An 18,554-nucleotide genomic window follows, 5' to 3' on the forward strand; every position below is an offset into this window, starting at 1 on the left:
GCGTTTCTTTCTGTCTCTCAGAATTCTACACAGGGATCGCCCCCCTCGCTGCCAGCCATATCCTCACTCCGCACAGGCTTCCTATCTATGTCGCGCGTGGTCAGCCATTGCGGTCATCGCACTGTCAGCCAGCCGTCCACGCAGTCAGCCACACCTCGCCTGGCATTGGCTTGTCCGCATGGTGAAAAGCGACTGCGAACTCCTCGGGGCATTGCCATTGCAAGCCATGGCGTACTACAAGGACCTCTTTCGAGAATGGGCAGCCCACCAGGCGCTGCGTCGCCCGTCGACGAAGCAGAGCGAGCCGGCCTTCTACCGCCGGCTGGAGCAGGCTCTAGATGTCCACCGTGAGAATGGCAACCTCGCCATCCTCAAGCCGCGCTGGGACGACAGCGTCATCGACTTCACCTCGAGCGACTTTCTGTCGCTCAGCCGCTCGGGCCGCATCCGCAACGCCTTCCTGCAGGAGCTTGCCAGCCTGGGCAACGACTGGCGTCTCAGTGCCTCGGGATCCCGCACCCAGTACGGCAACTATGACTATCTGCGACAAGTCGAGGCCGAGATAGCCGCGTTCCATGGCGCCGAGACGGCCTGGGTATGCCACTCAGGCTTCTTCGCCAACATCAGTGTGCTCGAGGCCGTGGCGCTGCCGGGCGACGCAATTGTGTGGGATGAGCTGTCCCACGCAAGCACCGTCGTTGGCCTTCGAGTCACCGTGGCCGCGCACAAGCTTCCGTTCCAGCACAACAATCCAGACGCTTTGCGCGAAGTCCTGACCCGTCTCAAGACCGAAGACCCCGCTTTTGCAAGGGGTGACAGGTCGGTGTTGATCTGTGTCGAGTCCATCTACAGCATGGAGGGCGACATGTGCCCGCTCAGAGAGATGGTGGCGGTTGCCAAAGACATGTTCCCGACCGGAAATGCCCAGTTTGTCATTGATGAAGCCCACAGTAATGGGATCATAGGCCCGAATGGCGCCGGTTTGGTGCGCATGCAGTTTTGCTCCGGTCGTCTCTGATAGCTAATTCTTTGCCTTCAGGTTCAGGTGCTCGGGTTGGAGAAGGACATTGCTATACGTGTCCACATGTGCAGCAAAGCTTTGGCTTCGACGGGTGGCGTGATCCTTTGCAACAAGACAGTGCGCGCTGCTCTCACCCAATTCTCCCGATGTTTAACATATAGTGGCGCACCTTCTGTTCCCATGGTCGCCTCTATTCGGGCTGCTTATCAGATGCTAGGTAGTGGTCAGGCAGCAAATGTACGTGCGTTTTTTTTACCCCAGTGTCTCATGAACCTGTGACTAACATGTAGGTTCATTCCAGGAGCAAGCCCAGCTCCAAGCCAATGTGAAGTACTTTTTCCAGGCGCTACTAGAAGACCCTGACTGGGAAGAGGCCTTGGATGAAGGCCTCTTATCCGTTCCGCTCGCAGAAGAATGGGAGGAACGCTCTGTCCAGTCGCACGTCATACCCATCAAAGTACGCCCCGGGCACGAGTCCTCTCTGTTCGTACATCTGCTAATCGCCAACATCAACGCGTATCCCATCTCTTGTACGTAACCCAGTGGTACAATATGCCCACACTTCTCTTTTGTGAGATGCAACTCGGTTGCCTGTTCGTTTGGCATCTACATGGCATTTTTGAGCTTTCTGCAACCTCTGTCTCTTTTCCCTCTCGGAAGAGCCATACTGACCTTCTACCGCTCCCTTCAGACCCGACCGTACCCAGAGGAACAGCCCTGATTCGACTTGTATTCCATGCGCATAACACGAGGGCTGAGATTGATTACTTGCTCAAGACCATAGGGGCCTGGGTCGTCGAAATGCTATCTATTGAGCGTGGCGAGTCGAGCAATACAGTTCCCGCTGCTCAGCGTCAATTCCTGGCTTTGCAGGCGAATGGCTGGAAGTAACCTGTTCTCTGTTGGTTCATGGAGTATCCACTTCATACAACGCGTCCAACCAAACGTAGACCGTAACGTATAGGACAAAATAGGCTCGTAACTTCTCAAATTATTACTACGTTCGTACTCTAACTATGAAGGAGTTAGCTATTACTGTTCGTAAACGTAACGGTTCACTTTACCTCTACTTTTTAACTTTTCGGCTCAGATTATGTAACGATTCTACGAATCGTTCCATCTCGGGTCGCTCGGATCCTATCCGAAGGGTCCCCGTATCGGCCCCAACCATGACTCGACCTAGTCCCCCGCAGTTGCCCCTATTCCCTCATGTATTTAGTCGCACCTTGCCCCTGTAGCTAGCTCAGTAGTTTTCTAATATCCTACGTACAAGGCCTATAGGTGTTATTAGTATTCCTAGGTCTCTAAGTCCCTACGCACTCCTATATGCCTCTAAGTGGATTTATACTGCATTTAGACCTATTGTCTTGCCTGCGCTGTTACATTATATTCAAAAACTTACTTTTACTAGTAACAGCTTTATTAATAATATTACATTAATTATTTATTTAACTACATTTAACTCTAAAAAGTGTCTAATTTAGTTTAGGTTATAATTTTTTACACACTATTACATTAAATTATTTAGTTAGTATAAATAAGATTTTAGAGACTTTTTATTAACTAAAGCTTTTAAGTTTAGAACTTTCTATCTCTTATAATTAAAATTACTTTTAAAAAAGTTATAAAAAGTGCGCTAAAGTAAAAACTTAAAAACTACTAATAACTTATTAAAATTAAGAATAACTACTAATGCTTAACTTTTAACTACTATTAGATCTTATTATAAAGACTACAACTTATTCTAGCTGCAGCTAAGGCAAGATGCTTACTTTTAAAACTAAATAACTACTAACCTTAATAGCTAAACTCTTTTTTATAGGACTTAAAGCTAAAAACTTACTAAATTTAGAGTTAAACTCTAGTAGTATAGCTTTTAAAAACTAAGTTGCTTAATTAAAAGCATAAATTAAATAGCTAACTAAATTAAAAACTATTAGTCCTAATTAACTCTTACTAACTACTAAATTACTTATAATAATGCCTTAAATTACTTTTACTACTCTAATAGCAAGAGACCTTTTAGGCACTTTTAAGCTTTTTTAAAGCTACCTTACTAAACGCACGCCTAAAATTAAGAACTTTATAAATAGTAAAGAACCTACATTTAAATAATAGTAAGTCTTTATTATAAATAGACTTAACATTAATGTAGATTACTATTAGAGTAAGCGTGCACGCATAGCGCTAGTATAGGGACACACTGCTGGTATCGCAAAGAAATACCTAGAGTCTAGATACCTAGCTAAATTAGATTACTTTTAGTTTAAAAATATAAAAAAAATAATTAAGCTTTTATAAACTTACTTTATTACTAGTAATAAAGATATAAAGGCGTAATAAGTGTTTTAAACTTTAAAAATAAGTAAAGAAAAAGTGTTCTTTACTTTTAAAGCTTACTTTATTAGTGCTACTATTAAAAAGTTTATATTAAAAGTAAAATAGTTTTTTTACTTATAAAAAAAAATACTACCTAGCTTAAGAGTACTAAACTTAGGTTTTAAGTACACTTAAAAGAGCTTTTTTAAAACTATAGTAGCCTACCTAACAGCTTATAACATAGAAAGAAAGAATACTTTTACTATTTTAAAGTAAACTATTAATCTTACCTAACAGTCTACTATTAGACCTAGTATAAATTAGTCTTAGAAAGTTTCTAGTAATACATCTAAGGCAGTATACTATTCTAGTGCACTCTAACCTGCACCTCTGTTAGTACTCTAGTTTACCTTAATTACTTATAGACAATCTAGCTAAACACTTGCCCTAGAAAGACAGACAACTTCTAGTAACTATTATAATTATAGAAAACTAAAACATTTTACTAGCAACTACCTTATTCTTAGAGTATAAAAAATAAAGGTAGAGTAGTAAGATTCTAAAAAAGAATTTATAAATATAAATAATTTTAATTTAGATGCCTTTTAAATAGAAAATAGTAACACCTAAAAAAACCTTTTATTTTAGGCTTAAGTAAGTATAATCTATTAAACATTAATTTATTACACTTATTTAGAGAAAAACACTTCTAAGTCTCTACTATTTTATATTTAAAAAGCATTAAAGTCTATTTAAATTCTTTAGTTAATACTAGCGCTTATAGTTTTTTATTTATTAACTTACTAACTACTAAGTTATTATTTTAATGCCTTTATGTCCCTATCTAACACTTACTATTTAAAGTTATAGTTAAGGGCTTTTAAGATTAAATTTAAGTCCCTATTTACTAGTATATCTGCCTGCATATGCAAATTAATAGAAAAAGTATCTAAAACTACCTCTTTGTTATTATAAACCTTAGCTTCTAAAATTACATTATTAGTATTAAATAGTTATGTTATTTTAAACTCTATTTAGATATAAAAAAAATTAGATTATATAGCCTAGTAAATATCTGCCTACTTATAAACCTTTGCTACTCTTACTTATGCAATTAACCTAGCCTGCGTGTAATAAAAAAGTAAAGCTAGATATTAAATAATGCAACACACTATAAGAAAAAAACTAATTTTAGTAGTTATACAGCTTAATAATTTACTGCATTAAGAGTTTGCTAAGGCTACTAAAATTATACAGATTTTCTATTATCTATAGTCTAAAGACACTTAAATTGTTCTTCTGCCTATTTATTAAGAAGTCTAGAATAAGTCTAAAGAAAGTCTATTTAGCTACTATTACCTTAATTTTAGCAAATGCTTTTTATTTTAATATAAAAAAAAATTAGTTTTTTTTAACTTTTATTTATAAAATTAAGCAGTTAATTAAAGATAAGTAAGCCTTATAGTTAAACACTAAACATAAAACTAAAGCATTAGTAAACCTCTAATTACCCTCTAAATACTATTAGTACTAAAATGTATTTAGCTACACAGCAGCTTACTAGCTACTAGTACATTGTCTATATAACTACAAGATTGTTCTTACAGAGCCTCTTCTTAACAGTTATAGTCTGTTATACAAACAGAACTTTAAGAAGCTAGAGGTAATAAAGAAATATGTTATAAATAATTTAAAATATAGCTTTATTAAGTAGAGTTAAAGCCCTTTTACATTTTCTATTTTTTATGTATAGAAACTAAATAGTAACTTATGTATCTATGTTAATTACTATAAACTTAACACTCTTACCTATAAGAATGTGTATCTAATACTATGTATAAATAAACTCTTGTTAAGACTTACTAAGGTAGTAATTTTTACTAAGTTTAATATTTGCATAGCTTTTAATAAGATTAGAATAGATTTAAGCTTTAAAAAGTGTACTACCTTTTAGACATAATATAAAACCTATAAGTGTAAAGTTTTGCCTTTTAGATTATGTAATAGTCTAGTAACTTACTAGCGCTATATAAATAATGTATTAATTAACTATTTAGATAATTTCTATATTACTTATCTTAATAATATTTTTATTTACTCTAAAGATAAAGCAACTTATATTCTCTATGTTAAAAAAGTTTTAAAAAGGCTTTAGTAAGCAGGATTATAAGTAGAGATTAAAAAAAGTAAATTTTATGTTACTTAAATAAGGTATCTTAGCTATATACTTTTAAACAAAGAACTAGAGGTTAACCTAAAAAAAGTAGAGGTGCTACATAACTAGCAGGCGCTTACTACTATAACAGGTGTGAAATCTTTTCTAAGCTTTACTAGATTCTATTAGCAATTTGTTTTAAAATTCTTTTATATAGTAAAACTAATTATTACACTTTAAAGCCTTACTACTTTTTTTATATAGACTTTAGAGTGTAACATAGCTTTTAAAAAGCTAAAGTTTGCGCTACTAAGTATACCTATGCTTTACTATTTTAACCTTATGTTATAAACTAAAATTAAAACTAACACTTTTAATAAAGTAGTAGTAGGAGTTCTTTTTTAGCAATAAGCAGATAGAAATTAGTGCTCTATATTATTCTATAGCAAGGTCCTATCTAGTTTAGAGCTAAACTAGAAGATACATAACAAAAAGCTATTTACAATTATTACTGCGTTTAAATAATAAAAGGCTAAGCTTACATCTATAGTAATAAGCACTTTAGTATATACTAATTATTGTTTATTAGAGTACTTTATAATAATAAAGGTGCTAAATACTTATTAAGTTTATTAAGCTAAAAAGTTAGCTTAGTATTACTTCTAAATTAAGTACACCTTTAGTAAAAACAACACTAGGGCAGACATTTTTAGTTATTGTAAACAAGATGTAGAAAATTTAAGAGCAGCTTAAACTAATAATAAGTTAAGAGTTTTACTAGAACTACACTAACTGCACCTCTAAATTAACTTTAAACTAGCCTAGTACTATATTACTTAAACAATAACTTAAGCAGCTATACTAAACATTATAGAAGAACTAGACTAGGTTATGTCTTTAGATTTTTTAAAATTAATTAACATATTACTTTAAAAGAATTAAGCTTTTTTTATGTAAAAGTAAAAACTTCTACTTTACTATTATTAGATAGGAAATAGACTACTTCTTTATGCTAACTACTTATGTGTGCTAGCAGACTTATTACTATGTACCTAACTTATCTAAAAAGTCTACAACTAAGTATCCTTAGCACACCTAAGTGCTACTAAGACTTATTAGTTACTAGCCTAAAAGTACTACTAAAAGGGTATAGAAGCTACTTATAAATAATATGTATAAAATTACTTTCTCTGTTATAAGGCTTATTTAAAACAAACTTAAACCCTAGGCTTTATTTACTGTTTACTAATTCCTGCTTAACTAATGCAGCACTTGTGCATTAACTTTAACAAGTTCTCTAAAGACAAGTCTAAATATAATTAAATTATAGTTATAATTAATTACTTATTAAAATAAGCTATTTTTATCCCCTACTATAAAATAATTAACGCTTAGAAAATAGCTGCTTTATTTATTTAATAAGTGTACTATTTTAGCTATATACCTAAAACTATTATTTCTAATTAAGAACTTTAGTTTATATCTAGTTTCTAGTCTAAATTCTATTAAATTTTAGGCGTAAAAGTTAAGCTTTTTACTGCTTATTATAAAGAAACAGATAGCTAAACAGAGATTATAAATAAGTATATTAATTAAAGACTAAAGCCTTTTATATCTTTTTACTAAAATAACTAGAGTTTCTTACTGCCTCTAATTAATTAGGCTTAGATAACTTTGCCTTATGCAATAATTAAAATGTTTTTATATTAAGTCTTATATAGCTCTAAACTACATTAAAGCTAGGACTAGAAACATTCTACAGAACCTATTACAGCTATAGACAAGTTAAATTAGAAAGATGCCCTAGCATTAGCAACCTGCATGCATGCAGCCTAGGAGTTAGCTAAGACCTATATAGAAAAGGCCTAGGATTAGATGCAAACTGTAGTTAACTACTACTACTAGCTAGTTAACTAAAAGGTTAGCAACATAGTCTACCTAGACACTAAAAACCTAGCTGTTTAGAAACCTAGCTAAAAACTATCTAAATAATAAAAAGGCCTCTTTAAGGTACTTAAATAAGTTAGAAACTTATACTACCTAAAGCTACTTTTAAAGTTAAAGATACATAATGTTTTTGCACTAAAAGTGCTTTATAAAGACCTCTAAAATCCTCTTCTAAAATAAGAACCTCTAAAACCCCCTAGCATTGCTATTAATAAAGTAAAGAAGTAAGAAGTAAAAGAAATACTTACTAGCAAGCTTTACTAAAAAACACTTAAGTACTAAGTAAAATAAGTAAGACACAACTTTAATCTAGTTTAGTATAAGGCTTTAAATTTTATAGGTTCTTCTTATAAACTAAAAGCCTTTTATAATAAGCATCTAAATTAGCTAGGACTTTTAAGGGCCTTACATAAGTAGATTAAGGCTTTTAAAGCTAGTGTAGAAGGCATAGATTACTTAGCAAACAATAAGGTATAAAAGTAAGAAGTAAATTTATAGTTATACATAATAGTATTATAACTTTATAGACATTGCGCTAGAGAGGTCTAATAGCAAGCTATTAGACACCTTTAAACTCTCTTTTACCTTTTTCTCTACTCTTTTTTCTTTTCTTTCTTCTCTTCTCTCTCCCCTTTAGACTCTTTTTAAACCCCTTTTACTTTATCCTTTGCTGCCTAAGAGCGCTGCAATGTCTGCTTAAAAGTTAGACACTAAAGCTTTTAGAGCTAAAACCTAACAAAGCAGCTTAGTGTTTTAGTAGAATAAGGCTACCTAGACACTAGCTGTAGAAAGACTAGCTTTCTAACTCTTTATAACCTACACTACTTATGCTAGGTTCTAAGTAAACTCTAAAACAGCTTTAAAAGCCCCCTCTTTGTTCTTTTTACTTTTTATGTTTTAGGCTGCTGCCTATAGCTTAAGATAGCTCTAAAGGACTAGAAATTTCTCTTTGTAATATAAAAGAACCTACGCGCACGTTAGTAAACTATACCCTAGCTATATTAAACTATATTTATATAAAGTTATATTTTTTATTATGTAAGGTGTAATACTTGCATTTCTTTAATTTAAAAGACTAAAAAGAGAACTTAACCTAAAAGCTATAAGCTAAGGCGTAGGCAGCCTAAAGGCAGATAACTTAAAACGCCTCTAAAGAGGCTCTAAAAGGGGGGCAAAGCAGCATAGTAAATTTCTTTAATACTATAATTAGTTAGCAGACTAAGCTATAAGATGTTAGGTGCATAATAATACTTATAAAGTAGAGAATTAGATAATAGCTAAAAAAGAAACTAATAAAATTAACTAAACTATATAAGTAAGGTAAGCAAATACTTATTACTATAAATAATAAATTTACTATATTAATAATAACTACACTGCTAGTTACTACTAAACAAAAACATTAAAATAAAGGCATTATATTAGTATTAGGTTTTTAGTCTATTTTCTTAGTAATAGAAAATTTTAGTTAAGATAGTTATACTTATTATATTTTATTTAAATTAGTTTTAAAGTATTTTTAAATACTTTTTAAACACTGCAGATAGGGACTATTAGCTTATAAAAAAAGAAGTAGTGTAATAATTCTATAAATTATTTTATCTTAGGTTGCTTAGATCCTATCTAAAGGGTCCCTGTATTAGCCCTAACTATAACTTAACCTAGTCCCCTGCAGTTGCCTCTATTTCCTTATGTATTTAGTCGCACCTTGCCTCTGTAGCTAGCTTAGTAGTTTTCTGATATCCTACGTATAAGACCTATAGGTGTCATTAGTATTCCTAGGTCTCTGAGTCCCCACGCACTCCTATATGCCTCTGAGTGGATTCATACCGCATTCGGACCCATTGTCTTGCCTGCGCCGTTACAGATTACGTCGTAACGGTTGGAGTAGTAGAAGAGGGCTGCTTCTTGATGAGGTTTGTAACGTCAATCAGCTCACTCTGTACAACCTGCTGACGGAGCCAATTCTTCTAGAGTTAAAGCGCCTCAATCGTTACCCTAGAGAGAGAATTCCTATTAATTGTAACAGTCCTCCTGCCTCTAGAGAAGGCTCGCTCGTAGTCGCAGCTTGTACAGGGTATACTAAGGAAATCAATCGCGATTTTAAACAGTGTTAAGTAATCCTTTTTTCTAACCTTAAGCCACTACTCTAGAGGACTAGCGTATAAAGGACTGTTGGATTTAGCGTCTCTAAGGTCCCTCTCCTAGCTGTTGTAGTATTGTTATAACTCTGTTGTTTTTAAGCTCTCTTAACGCTTTTTATGCTAGTAAGTAGTAACGTGTTAACCTTAAGAACCTTCTTATAACAGGCATTATAGATTAAGGTTGCCGGTTGTTTACAGCAAGTAGGAGTCTCTAAATTAAGAGCCTCTTCTTCCTTAGCGTTAAGGTAGCGTTAAAATACTACCTTTATTAAAACCTTAGCTTTCTTATGCTAATTAGAGTGTTTTTGCTAGTAGTTCTTAAACTAAATTAATTAGAGTTAAGGGTTAAGAATAGTAGCAGTTATGTAGTAGGAAACAAGCAGCTTAATAACTATTTTCTCCTAGTAAGTGTAACAGCACAGGCAAGACAATAGGTCTGAATGCGGTAGGAATCCACTTAGAGGCATATGGGAGTGCGTGGGGACTTAGTGTAACAGCACAGGCAAGACAATAGGTCCGAATGCAGTGGGAATCCACTCAGAGGCATATAGGAGTGCGTGGGGACTTAGAACCTAGGAATGCTATTAACACCTATAGGCCTTGTATAAAAGGATATTAGAAAACTACTAAGCTAGCTACAGAGGCGAGGTGCAACTAAATACATAAGGGAATAGAAGTAACAGTAGAGGTTAGAGCTAGGTTAGGGTTAGGGCTAATACAGGAGCCTTCTAGAGGTTCTAGGACACCTAAGATAGAACAATTTATAAGAATTATTACACTACCCCCCCCTCTGTAGACTAATAGTCTCTATTAGTAGTAGTTATAGTATAAAGTATTGCTGTTATGTCCTCTGCATTCTTAAACTAAAACTAGTCTAATTTAGCTAGGTGTCCTTGCTAAGTATTCCCTTGCACTGCTAGCAGTGTTCTCTACACTCAACGCTATGCGCGCCTGTTCTAATAGTAATCTATATAGATGTCTAGCCTGTTAATAATTAAGACTTGCTTTTTATTCCTTGCTATCTATGTAGTTATTAATTTTAGTTATGCGTTTAGTGTAGTAACATTTAGACGTTGTTAGAGGTGCCTTAAAAGTCTCTTGCTATAGGGTAGCAGTAGTGATTTAAGGCATTATTAGAGGTAATTTAGTAGTTAGTAGGGGTTAATTAGAACTAATAGTTTTTAATCTAGTTAGCTGTTTAATTTATGCCTTTAATTAAGCAACTTAGTTTTTAAAAGCTATGTTGCTAGGGTTTAACTTTAAATCTAGTAGGTTTTTAGCTTTAGGTTCTATAAAAGAGGGTTTAGCTATTAAGGTTAGTAGTTGTTTAGCTTTAGTAGCAGGCATCTTGCCTTAGCTGCGGCTAGAGCGTGTTGCAAGCTTTGTACTAAGGTCTAAAAGTAGTTAAGAGTTAGGCATTAGTAGTTATCTCTAATTCTAATAGGTTATTAGTAGTTTCTAGGTTTCTACTTTAGCGCACTCTTTGCAACTTTTCTAAAGGCAATCTTAATTATAAGAGATAAGAAGTTTTAAACCTAAAGGCTTTAGTTAACAAAAGGTCTCTAAGATCCTGTCTGTAATTACTAGATAATATAATATAATAGTGTGTAAGAACTATAACCTAAACTAAATTAGACACTTTTTAGAGTTAGGTGTAGTTAAATAAATAATTAATGTAATATTATTAATAAAGCTGTTACTAGTAAAAGTAAGTTTTCTAATATAATGTAACAGCACAGGCAAGATAATAGGTCTAAATGCAGTAGGAATCTACTTAGAGGCATATAGAAGTGCGTAGGGACTTAGAACCTAGGAATGCTATTAACACCTATAGGCCTTGTACAAAAGGATATTAGAAAACTACTAAGCTAGCTATAGAGGTGAGGTGCGACTAAATACATGAGGGAATAGGGGTAACAGCAGGGGTCGGGGCCAGGTCGGGGTCGGGGCCGATACAGGGGCCTTCCGGAGGTTCCGGGACGCCTGAGATGGAACGATTCATGAGAATCGTTACACTTAGAACCTAGGAATGCCATTAACACCTATAGGCCTTGTACAAAGGATATTAGAAAACTACTAAGCTAGCTAAGAGAAGAAGTACAACTAAACACATAGGTAAATAAGAGTAACTACAGAGGACAAGGTTAAGTTATACTTAGTGTCACGGTCGGCATGCTTAAGCTACAAGCAAGAGGTGGTGTAACTCAACTAGATTAAACTAAGGAGCAGAGGAGCTGCTCTGCGAGTTTAAATATACATGTGTGCCCCCTGCCAAGGCGCTACTCGTAGCACTAGCGTGCTACTCGTTGCGCAAGCGAGGGAGCTGGTGCCGCAGAGCACGTGAGGCGGTACACGCCGTCACACTTAGGGCTAATATAGAGACTCTTTAGATAGAATCTAAGCAATCTAAAATAGAACAATTTATGAGAATTATTACACTACCCTCTTTTTATAAGCTAATAGGTTTTATCTATAGTGTAACGTACTTTATAGGCGAGTTGCTTACACACCTAAGTTGCTTACTTTTACTAAGACCCTACTACACTACTTTTTCTACACTAATGTATTTCTAATAATACTACTTAAATGTGTTAAAGGAACATTAAATATAGCTTATACTTTAAGCTTTTAAATAAGACGCAACACTTTTTAACTAACATGCTATAGCTATCTACAGAGTTTTTTAAAAAATAATAAGTAACTAACACACTAGATAACCTTTTTAAGCTAATTATATAGCTAACTTATAAAAGCTAGATAATAATAAAGAGTAGGTAATTATTTAGCACATACTTAAGCTAGATGCGCAAGGATTTCCCCTCTAGCTAGTAGCTATAGCTAATATAGCTAATTCTTTACACACTAAGTGTAATATAAGCTATATTAGTATAAACTAGCTTAATATGTTTATTAAGTGTTACTTAAAGCTTAAAGTAAAGTTTAAGCATAAGTATAACTATAAAAAAGCTTTTTATAAAAATTTTATAGTAATTTAAAGCTAGTTTAACTTTATAAAGAATATTAAAGCTAAGTATAGCATTTAAGATAATAACATGTACAACTTTAATAAAATAGAGTTTATAATAGGCTAAATATCTACTAAAGCAGTTATTATAAGTTTAGAGAGATAAGGACAGCTAAAAGCAGTCTAGCTAGGCAACTAGAAGTAGATAATAGCTATCTAGGGCATTAATGCTAAAAAGTAGGCTATTTTACCTTTTACTACTCTCTAAGGCAGCAACTACTTTTTAAACTAGTATAAGAAGGAAAATCTACTTTAGAATTAAGTTATTATAATCTCTAAGTGCAGCTAGACTACTAATTAGCTTAGTCTAGACTAGTTAAAGCACTTTAACACACATATAAAAAAGTGTACTATTAGCAGCTACTATCTACTAGTTATTAACAGCTATAAGAGCTATAACTTACTTTATTTCTAGTAATACTATAAAAATAATAAAATTATTACTATTTATATGCCTTTTTACTTATTGCACTTTTTATAGCTACTTAATGTAAGTTGTTTTGCTCTTTTAAAAAAGGTATATAAGTGCTAAGCTAAAAACCTTATATATAACTAGATTACTTATATTATAAAGATAAAGTTTCTACTATGCTTTAAAGCAGCCTATAATGCTATAATTACTTTTAGTAATATCTAAGAAAAGTTCTAAGGCGCTAGATTAGTTCTTTTTAACTTATAATAAGTTATAATAAGCTCTAATATAAAGTTGTGCACTTTATTACTACTACTACTTATATATAATAAGCCTTAGTAGTTGTAAACCCTAAGTAATACTTTAGAACTTAGGTTATAATTAATACTTATAAAAATAAAAATTTAGAAGCATATAAATAGTTTACTAACTTTTATAGTTAAAGTGTTTAAAAAAGTTTTAAAAAAAGTAGTAATAATTACACATAAGCTAGTGTTAGTGTAATAGGAAATTACTAAGCTTTAAGTAGCTAATAAGGCTACTATATAATGTAAATTACATAAAAGAAAGTAAATTAAGGCAGAAAAGACCTTAATAATTTAGAAAGGCCTGCGCTTAACAGCTTTAAAGGAGTTTAAAGCGCGCAGTAACAGGAAGAAGGCAAAGAAGCAGGTGCAAGCTAAAGTAGGTAAGCTATTCTAAAGGCGCTGCAGATAGTGTAATTAGACTAGGTGTCACGGTCAACTTGGACATGCCTCGGACTCTCCCCGGAGAGCCCTCGGCCCAGCCTTGGGCACATGACGTCCCGTCACGTGCCCCAGCACATATATATATATCCTCTTACGAACCCCTGAGTCTCCTTAAGGATTTGTCTATTAATACTATCCTGTACCCCCTTCTGCGCTTTACGCTTCCTGCTTTACAGTGCTCTTACAATTTAAATCCTTTATACTCTCCTATAGAGACGCAGTTAGTTTAAAGAATAGAAGGCTACTTCTACTACTGCTTCTTAAGCTCTACCTTAATTAAAGAGCTATAACAACAATAGCTAACAGCAGTTGCACACGCAAAAGCAGGGCCACGGCCACTACCCCTTCCAAGGCTGTCCTGGAGACGCCTTATGACAACCCTAGTGCTTAACTCCTTAAGCACCTCACGTCCTAGCGCCTTAACTAAATTCCACTAGATTAGCGAGTATAAGAGGTAGAAAATAAGAAACACTAAGTCTTTAAGTTAGAAGATAAGTAAGACCTTAGAAACTGTTAGGGACGCAGTTAGACTAAACCTAGAAACTCTTTAGGTCACACTAGATAAGGATTAAACAACCCCCTTGTCACACTAAGCCCCCTAGGTTTTAGAACTCTAGGGACTCCTAGTTAGCTCTCTATAGGCCACTTACAGCAACTGTTAGCAACAGGGGCAAACGCGATACGCCGCAGTACCCTTCTAGGGCAGGCCTAAACTAGCTCTACTGCTGTCCTAGTGCAACCCTTAACTAATAAAGCGTTTATACAATTGCTTCTTATAAAAGCCTTTTAGCTTAAGGCTAAAGGAGCTCTAGAAGCTAAAATTAGTTAAGCTTATAAATAAGCCTAGATTGCTTTTGTAACTCTTAGCCTATCTCTTAAGACTACTCTAGATTAACTCTAATCTTAAGCTAGCCTAGACAAGACTCTAAGTTAGCTATTTAAGATTAAGGCCCTTTTAAAGCTTAGCTTCTTAAAGAAGTCTCTAACCCCACAGCAGGTAGACACCTAGGTGAGAGATATAAACAGTATCTAGGAATACATAGACCTTCTAGATAACTCTGCTACTTAAACCTAATAAATTATTAACTAGATCTAGTTTAAAGTCTATAAGGACCTAATTAGTTGCGCTATTAATAAAGGCACTATTAAAACCTAGGCTTAGCTTTAAACTAAAGTATGTAAGCTTACCTAGGATCCTCTTTTAACGCAGTACAAGAACTACTATTACTTTTAGAATATAAAGTAGAAAGTAGGTAATACATTTAACACTTTTATTACCTAGCTATCTTAGTAAGAGGGTCTTTTAAAAAACACTCCTTTCTAAACCTCTAACAAAGAGGAACTCTATAAAATTAAAATTGCCTTTATATAGAGCTGCCTCTTAGAATCTATTTAAAGAGAAATGTAGCGCAACAGCTCACTTAAGTCTGTGAACACTTAGCTAGAGTTTAAGCGCGCTGTACGCAACGCTAAAACTGTTGCTTGCCCTAAGCAAGCTCTAATAACGCCCTAGGCTAGCTCTAGGGACGCTTTAACTTAGAAAAAAAAGCAGTCCTGCTCTACCTTAAACTTTTAATAGTAGTAGAAAGATAAAAGATAAGACTAGAAGCTTGCAAGCTAATTAACAAGCAACTAACAGTCCCTAGTATAAAAGACTAATACTGCTGCAACAACGCCTTAAGAGACCTCTAGTAAATATAAGCCTTACTAGAAGAACTAATTTAACTAGAAGGATAATAATAGCATAAAAAAAGAGAAGCCCTAGTTGTAAATCTTGCATGCTTGCAACTAGGGCCTAAATTAAATAGCAAGCAGCTCTGCATTGCAGTTTAGGTGCAGCTTAAACTCCCTAACAGCAGAACAACTATCCTTTGCGGCCTTTACAACATAGGTGCTAAATTAAACCTAATAAACGCTAGCGTTATTTAGAAATATAGCCTCTTGTGTAAGCACTACTATAAGAAGCCTAATACAAGCTTTATTAACAATTACTAATTATAGTTAGGATTGCTATATAATCTTTCCCTTATCTGCACAGACAATAGGGGTACTAATAAAGAAGTTGGCCTCTAAAGATTCTAGTTAGCTAATTTCTTAGGTTATAACTTAATTTTAAGGTATCCTTAGCTGCAAAAAGCTAACCCTAAAATCTGTTTTAAAGACAGTACATTTAAGTAGTAGGAGAATAATAACAGTAGAATCTAGTTAGTATCTACTAAGGAGCTTCTAAAGGACTTTAGTCCTAGGGAGACTGCATATGTGCTGTACCCTACCTCTTATACTATTTAACTAATAAGCGACAATGTTAGGAAGGAAGCCCTCTTAGAGGAACTGCTTTAGGGACACCCTGAACCTGCTCCGCAAGCCCCCAGGCCCAGTGGCGACGTAGTGCAGGATGCAGAGTACTTTTATTGTTAAAGGCTGCTCTAGTTAAAGAAGTACATGCTTAAGATTTAAGAGCATCTTTAGAAGTGTGTTAAGATGTTTTTAAAGCTCTTATAGCTTCCTAAAGCTATAGCCTATTGTGTGGTAGCTAGTATTTATGATTAAGGCTACCGCCAGGCCACACTGCCCGCGGGCGTTGCCTGGGTACTTCCCGACGACAGCGATGGGTATCTAGGCACTGATGATGCTGACGACGCTCTAGACCCTAAGGAACTTGCGCATGTTCCCCCTAAGTTCCACTCTTAGTAGTACGCTTTTAGCAAACATTATATAAACATCTTTAGGCTAAATAGTAAGCATGATTATGCTATAAAGATTAAGGAGGGAAAAAAGATTCTAAACCTCCTAATCTATAACCTCTCCTGCTACAAACTAGATATCCTGCGGGAATACCTTAATGCGGCCTAGAAGAAGGGTTAGATACGCCTAAGCAGGTCGCTAGCAGGTGCTCCTATCCTTTTTGTCCTAAAACTAGATAGGACACTGCAACTTTATGTTAACTATTAAGGTCTTAACAAAATTATAATTAAGAACTAATATCCTATTCTGCTTATAAGCAAAATGTTAGATTACTTGTTAAAGGCTAAAGTCTTTACAAAGCTTAACCTTTGCAACGCCTACTATAGGCTTTGCATTAAGAAAGGGGATAAGTAGAAGACTGCCTTTAAGACGTAGTACAGGCATTTTAAGTACCTTATTATGCCCTTTAGCCTAGCTAATGCTCTAGCCACCTTTTAGTTCTATATCTATAGGGCTTTAGGAGGCTTGTTAGATAGGATGTGTGTTATCTATCTAAACAACATCTTTATTTACTCTAAAGACAAAAAGGACTACAAGTAACATGTCTTTAAGGTTCTTAATTAACTAGTAGAATAGAGACTGTACTGTAAGGCATCTAAATATTCTTTTAAGACAAAGGCTGTTAAGTTTCTAGGCTTTATAGTTATACTAGAAGGTGTAGTAATAGACTTATTGTGTGTCTAGACAATTAAGGAATAGCCTAAGCTAGAGAGCTTTAAGGACATCTAGGTATTTCTAGGCTTTACAAACTTCTATTAAAGATTTATTTATAATTACTTAGAGATTACACGCCTACTAGTTAACTATATAACAGCCGCTTAAGCCCTAAGTCCGCCCTGTAGGGGCTCTAACTTAAAAAAGAAGAAGAAAGCAAAGCAGAATTGTAAGGGTTCTACAAAGTAGTACTAGGAATAGTTCTAGCCTAAAAAGGCCTATAACGCTTTTCTAACTTTTAAGTTAAAATTTATAGATGCTCTAGTCCTTTAGCACTTTAATCTATTAAAGCTAGTTATAATTATTATAGACGCTTTTAAGTTTGCTATAGCAGCAATACTGCTCTAGCCTTAGTTCTCTAAGCTAGCAGTGAATTGCTACTAGAGGCCTATAGCCTTCTAGAGCCGCAAGTTAAGCGGCCTACAACTCTGTTAGCATACGCACAACAAGGAGTTGTGCGCGATTATGGAGAGCTTTAAACATTAGAGGCACTACCTAGAGTACGCCCTAAGCATAATCTAGGTACTCTCTAATTACAATAATCTGTGCTATTTTATAATAATAAAGAAGCTCTTTTTTAAGTAAGCCTGCTAGGCAGAAGAGCTAGCGCAGTTTAATTTTAAGATTAAATACAAGCTAGGTCTAGAGAACTTAGCTAACAGACTATCTAGAAGACCTAATTACGCAAAAGGGGTCTCCTTAGGAGAAGTAAAATTGCTGTAAGACGCAATGCTTCTAACTTTGTAGTAGAAGCTTTAGGTGTGGGCGATTTAAACGTCTACAGCTTGTTGCGCTAGTTAGGCAGCGTGTGGTATAACTTCTCCTAATAGTGACCTAGCGAGGTGCTGTACTATACCCAGGGAATCCCTAAATCTACCTGACATGACGTTAATTATTAGAGGTACGCCTCTATTAACCTAACCTGTTGTTCCTACAGACTATGGCGGTCACGGGGCAGTTGATCCTGAAGCGCTGCGGGTCCTCTACAGGGAACCTATGATGCGACAACAGACCTAGGATGTTACAAAGAAGTTCCTTTATTACTCTTACATTTATAAGATGTTGTTGCTAAACTATCTTACTGTTGTAGCTGTGTAAGATAAAAACGCCTATGCTTTAGAGGTCCTAGAACATCTTTCTAAGTATGTTAAGTAAGTGCAGGAAACTAATAAGGCCTATTAGTTAAATGCGCTCTTAACAGAAAGGAAGGCAGGTAAGGTAAAAAAGAGCACCCTGTTTTAGGAGCATAACCCTATAGGTGTCCTGCGCAGGAATAGGAGAGTGTAGATCCTAGATAATAAAGCCTTGTGTTAAAACATCCTA

The 18,554-nt window shown here is 34.7% G+C and overlaps 1 protein-coding gene across 1 annotated transcript; it reads left to right on the forward strand.

Annotated features, from left to right (window-relative positions):
- The first annotated feature begins 44 nt into the window (after nucleotides 1-44).
- On the forward strand, nucleotides 45-2,299 carry BDR25DRAFT_308070 (8-amino-7-oxononanoate synthase). Its single transcript, XM_033690959.1, has 4 exons — nucleotides 45-985; nucleotides 1,040-1,258; nucleotides 1,323-1,551; nucleotides 1,713-2,299. Exons 1-4 carry the CDS (start codon nucleotides 227-229, stop codon nucleotides 1,910-1,912), a joined length of 1,407 nt encoding a protein of 468 aa, XP_033539754.1. The 5' UTR covers nucleotides 45-226; the 3' UTR covers nucleotides 1,913-2,299.
- The last annotated feature ends 16,255 nt before the right edge of the window (nucleotides 2,300-18,554 follow it).

This window comes from Lindgomyces ingoldianus, assembly GCF_010093535.1.
Source record: "Lindgomyces ingoldianus strain ATCC 200398 unplaced genomic scaffold BDR25scaffold_67, whole genome shotgun sequence".
Taxonomy (NCBI): Eukaryota; Fungi; Ascomycota; class Dothideomycetes; order Pleosporales; family Lindgomycetaceae; genus Lindgomyces; species Lindgomyces ingoldianus.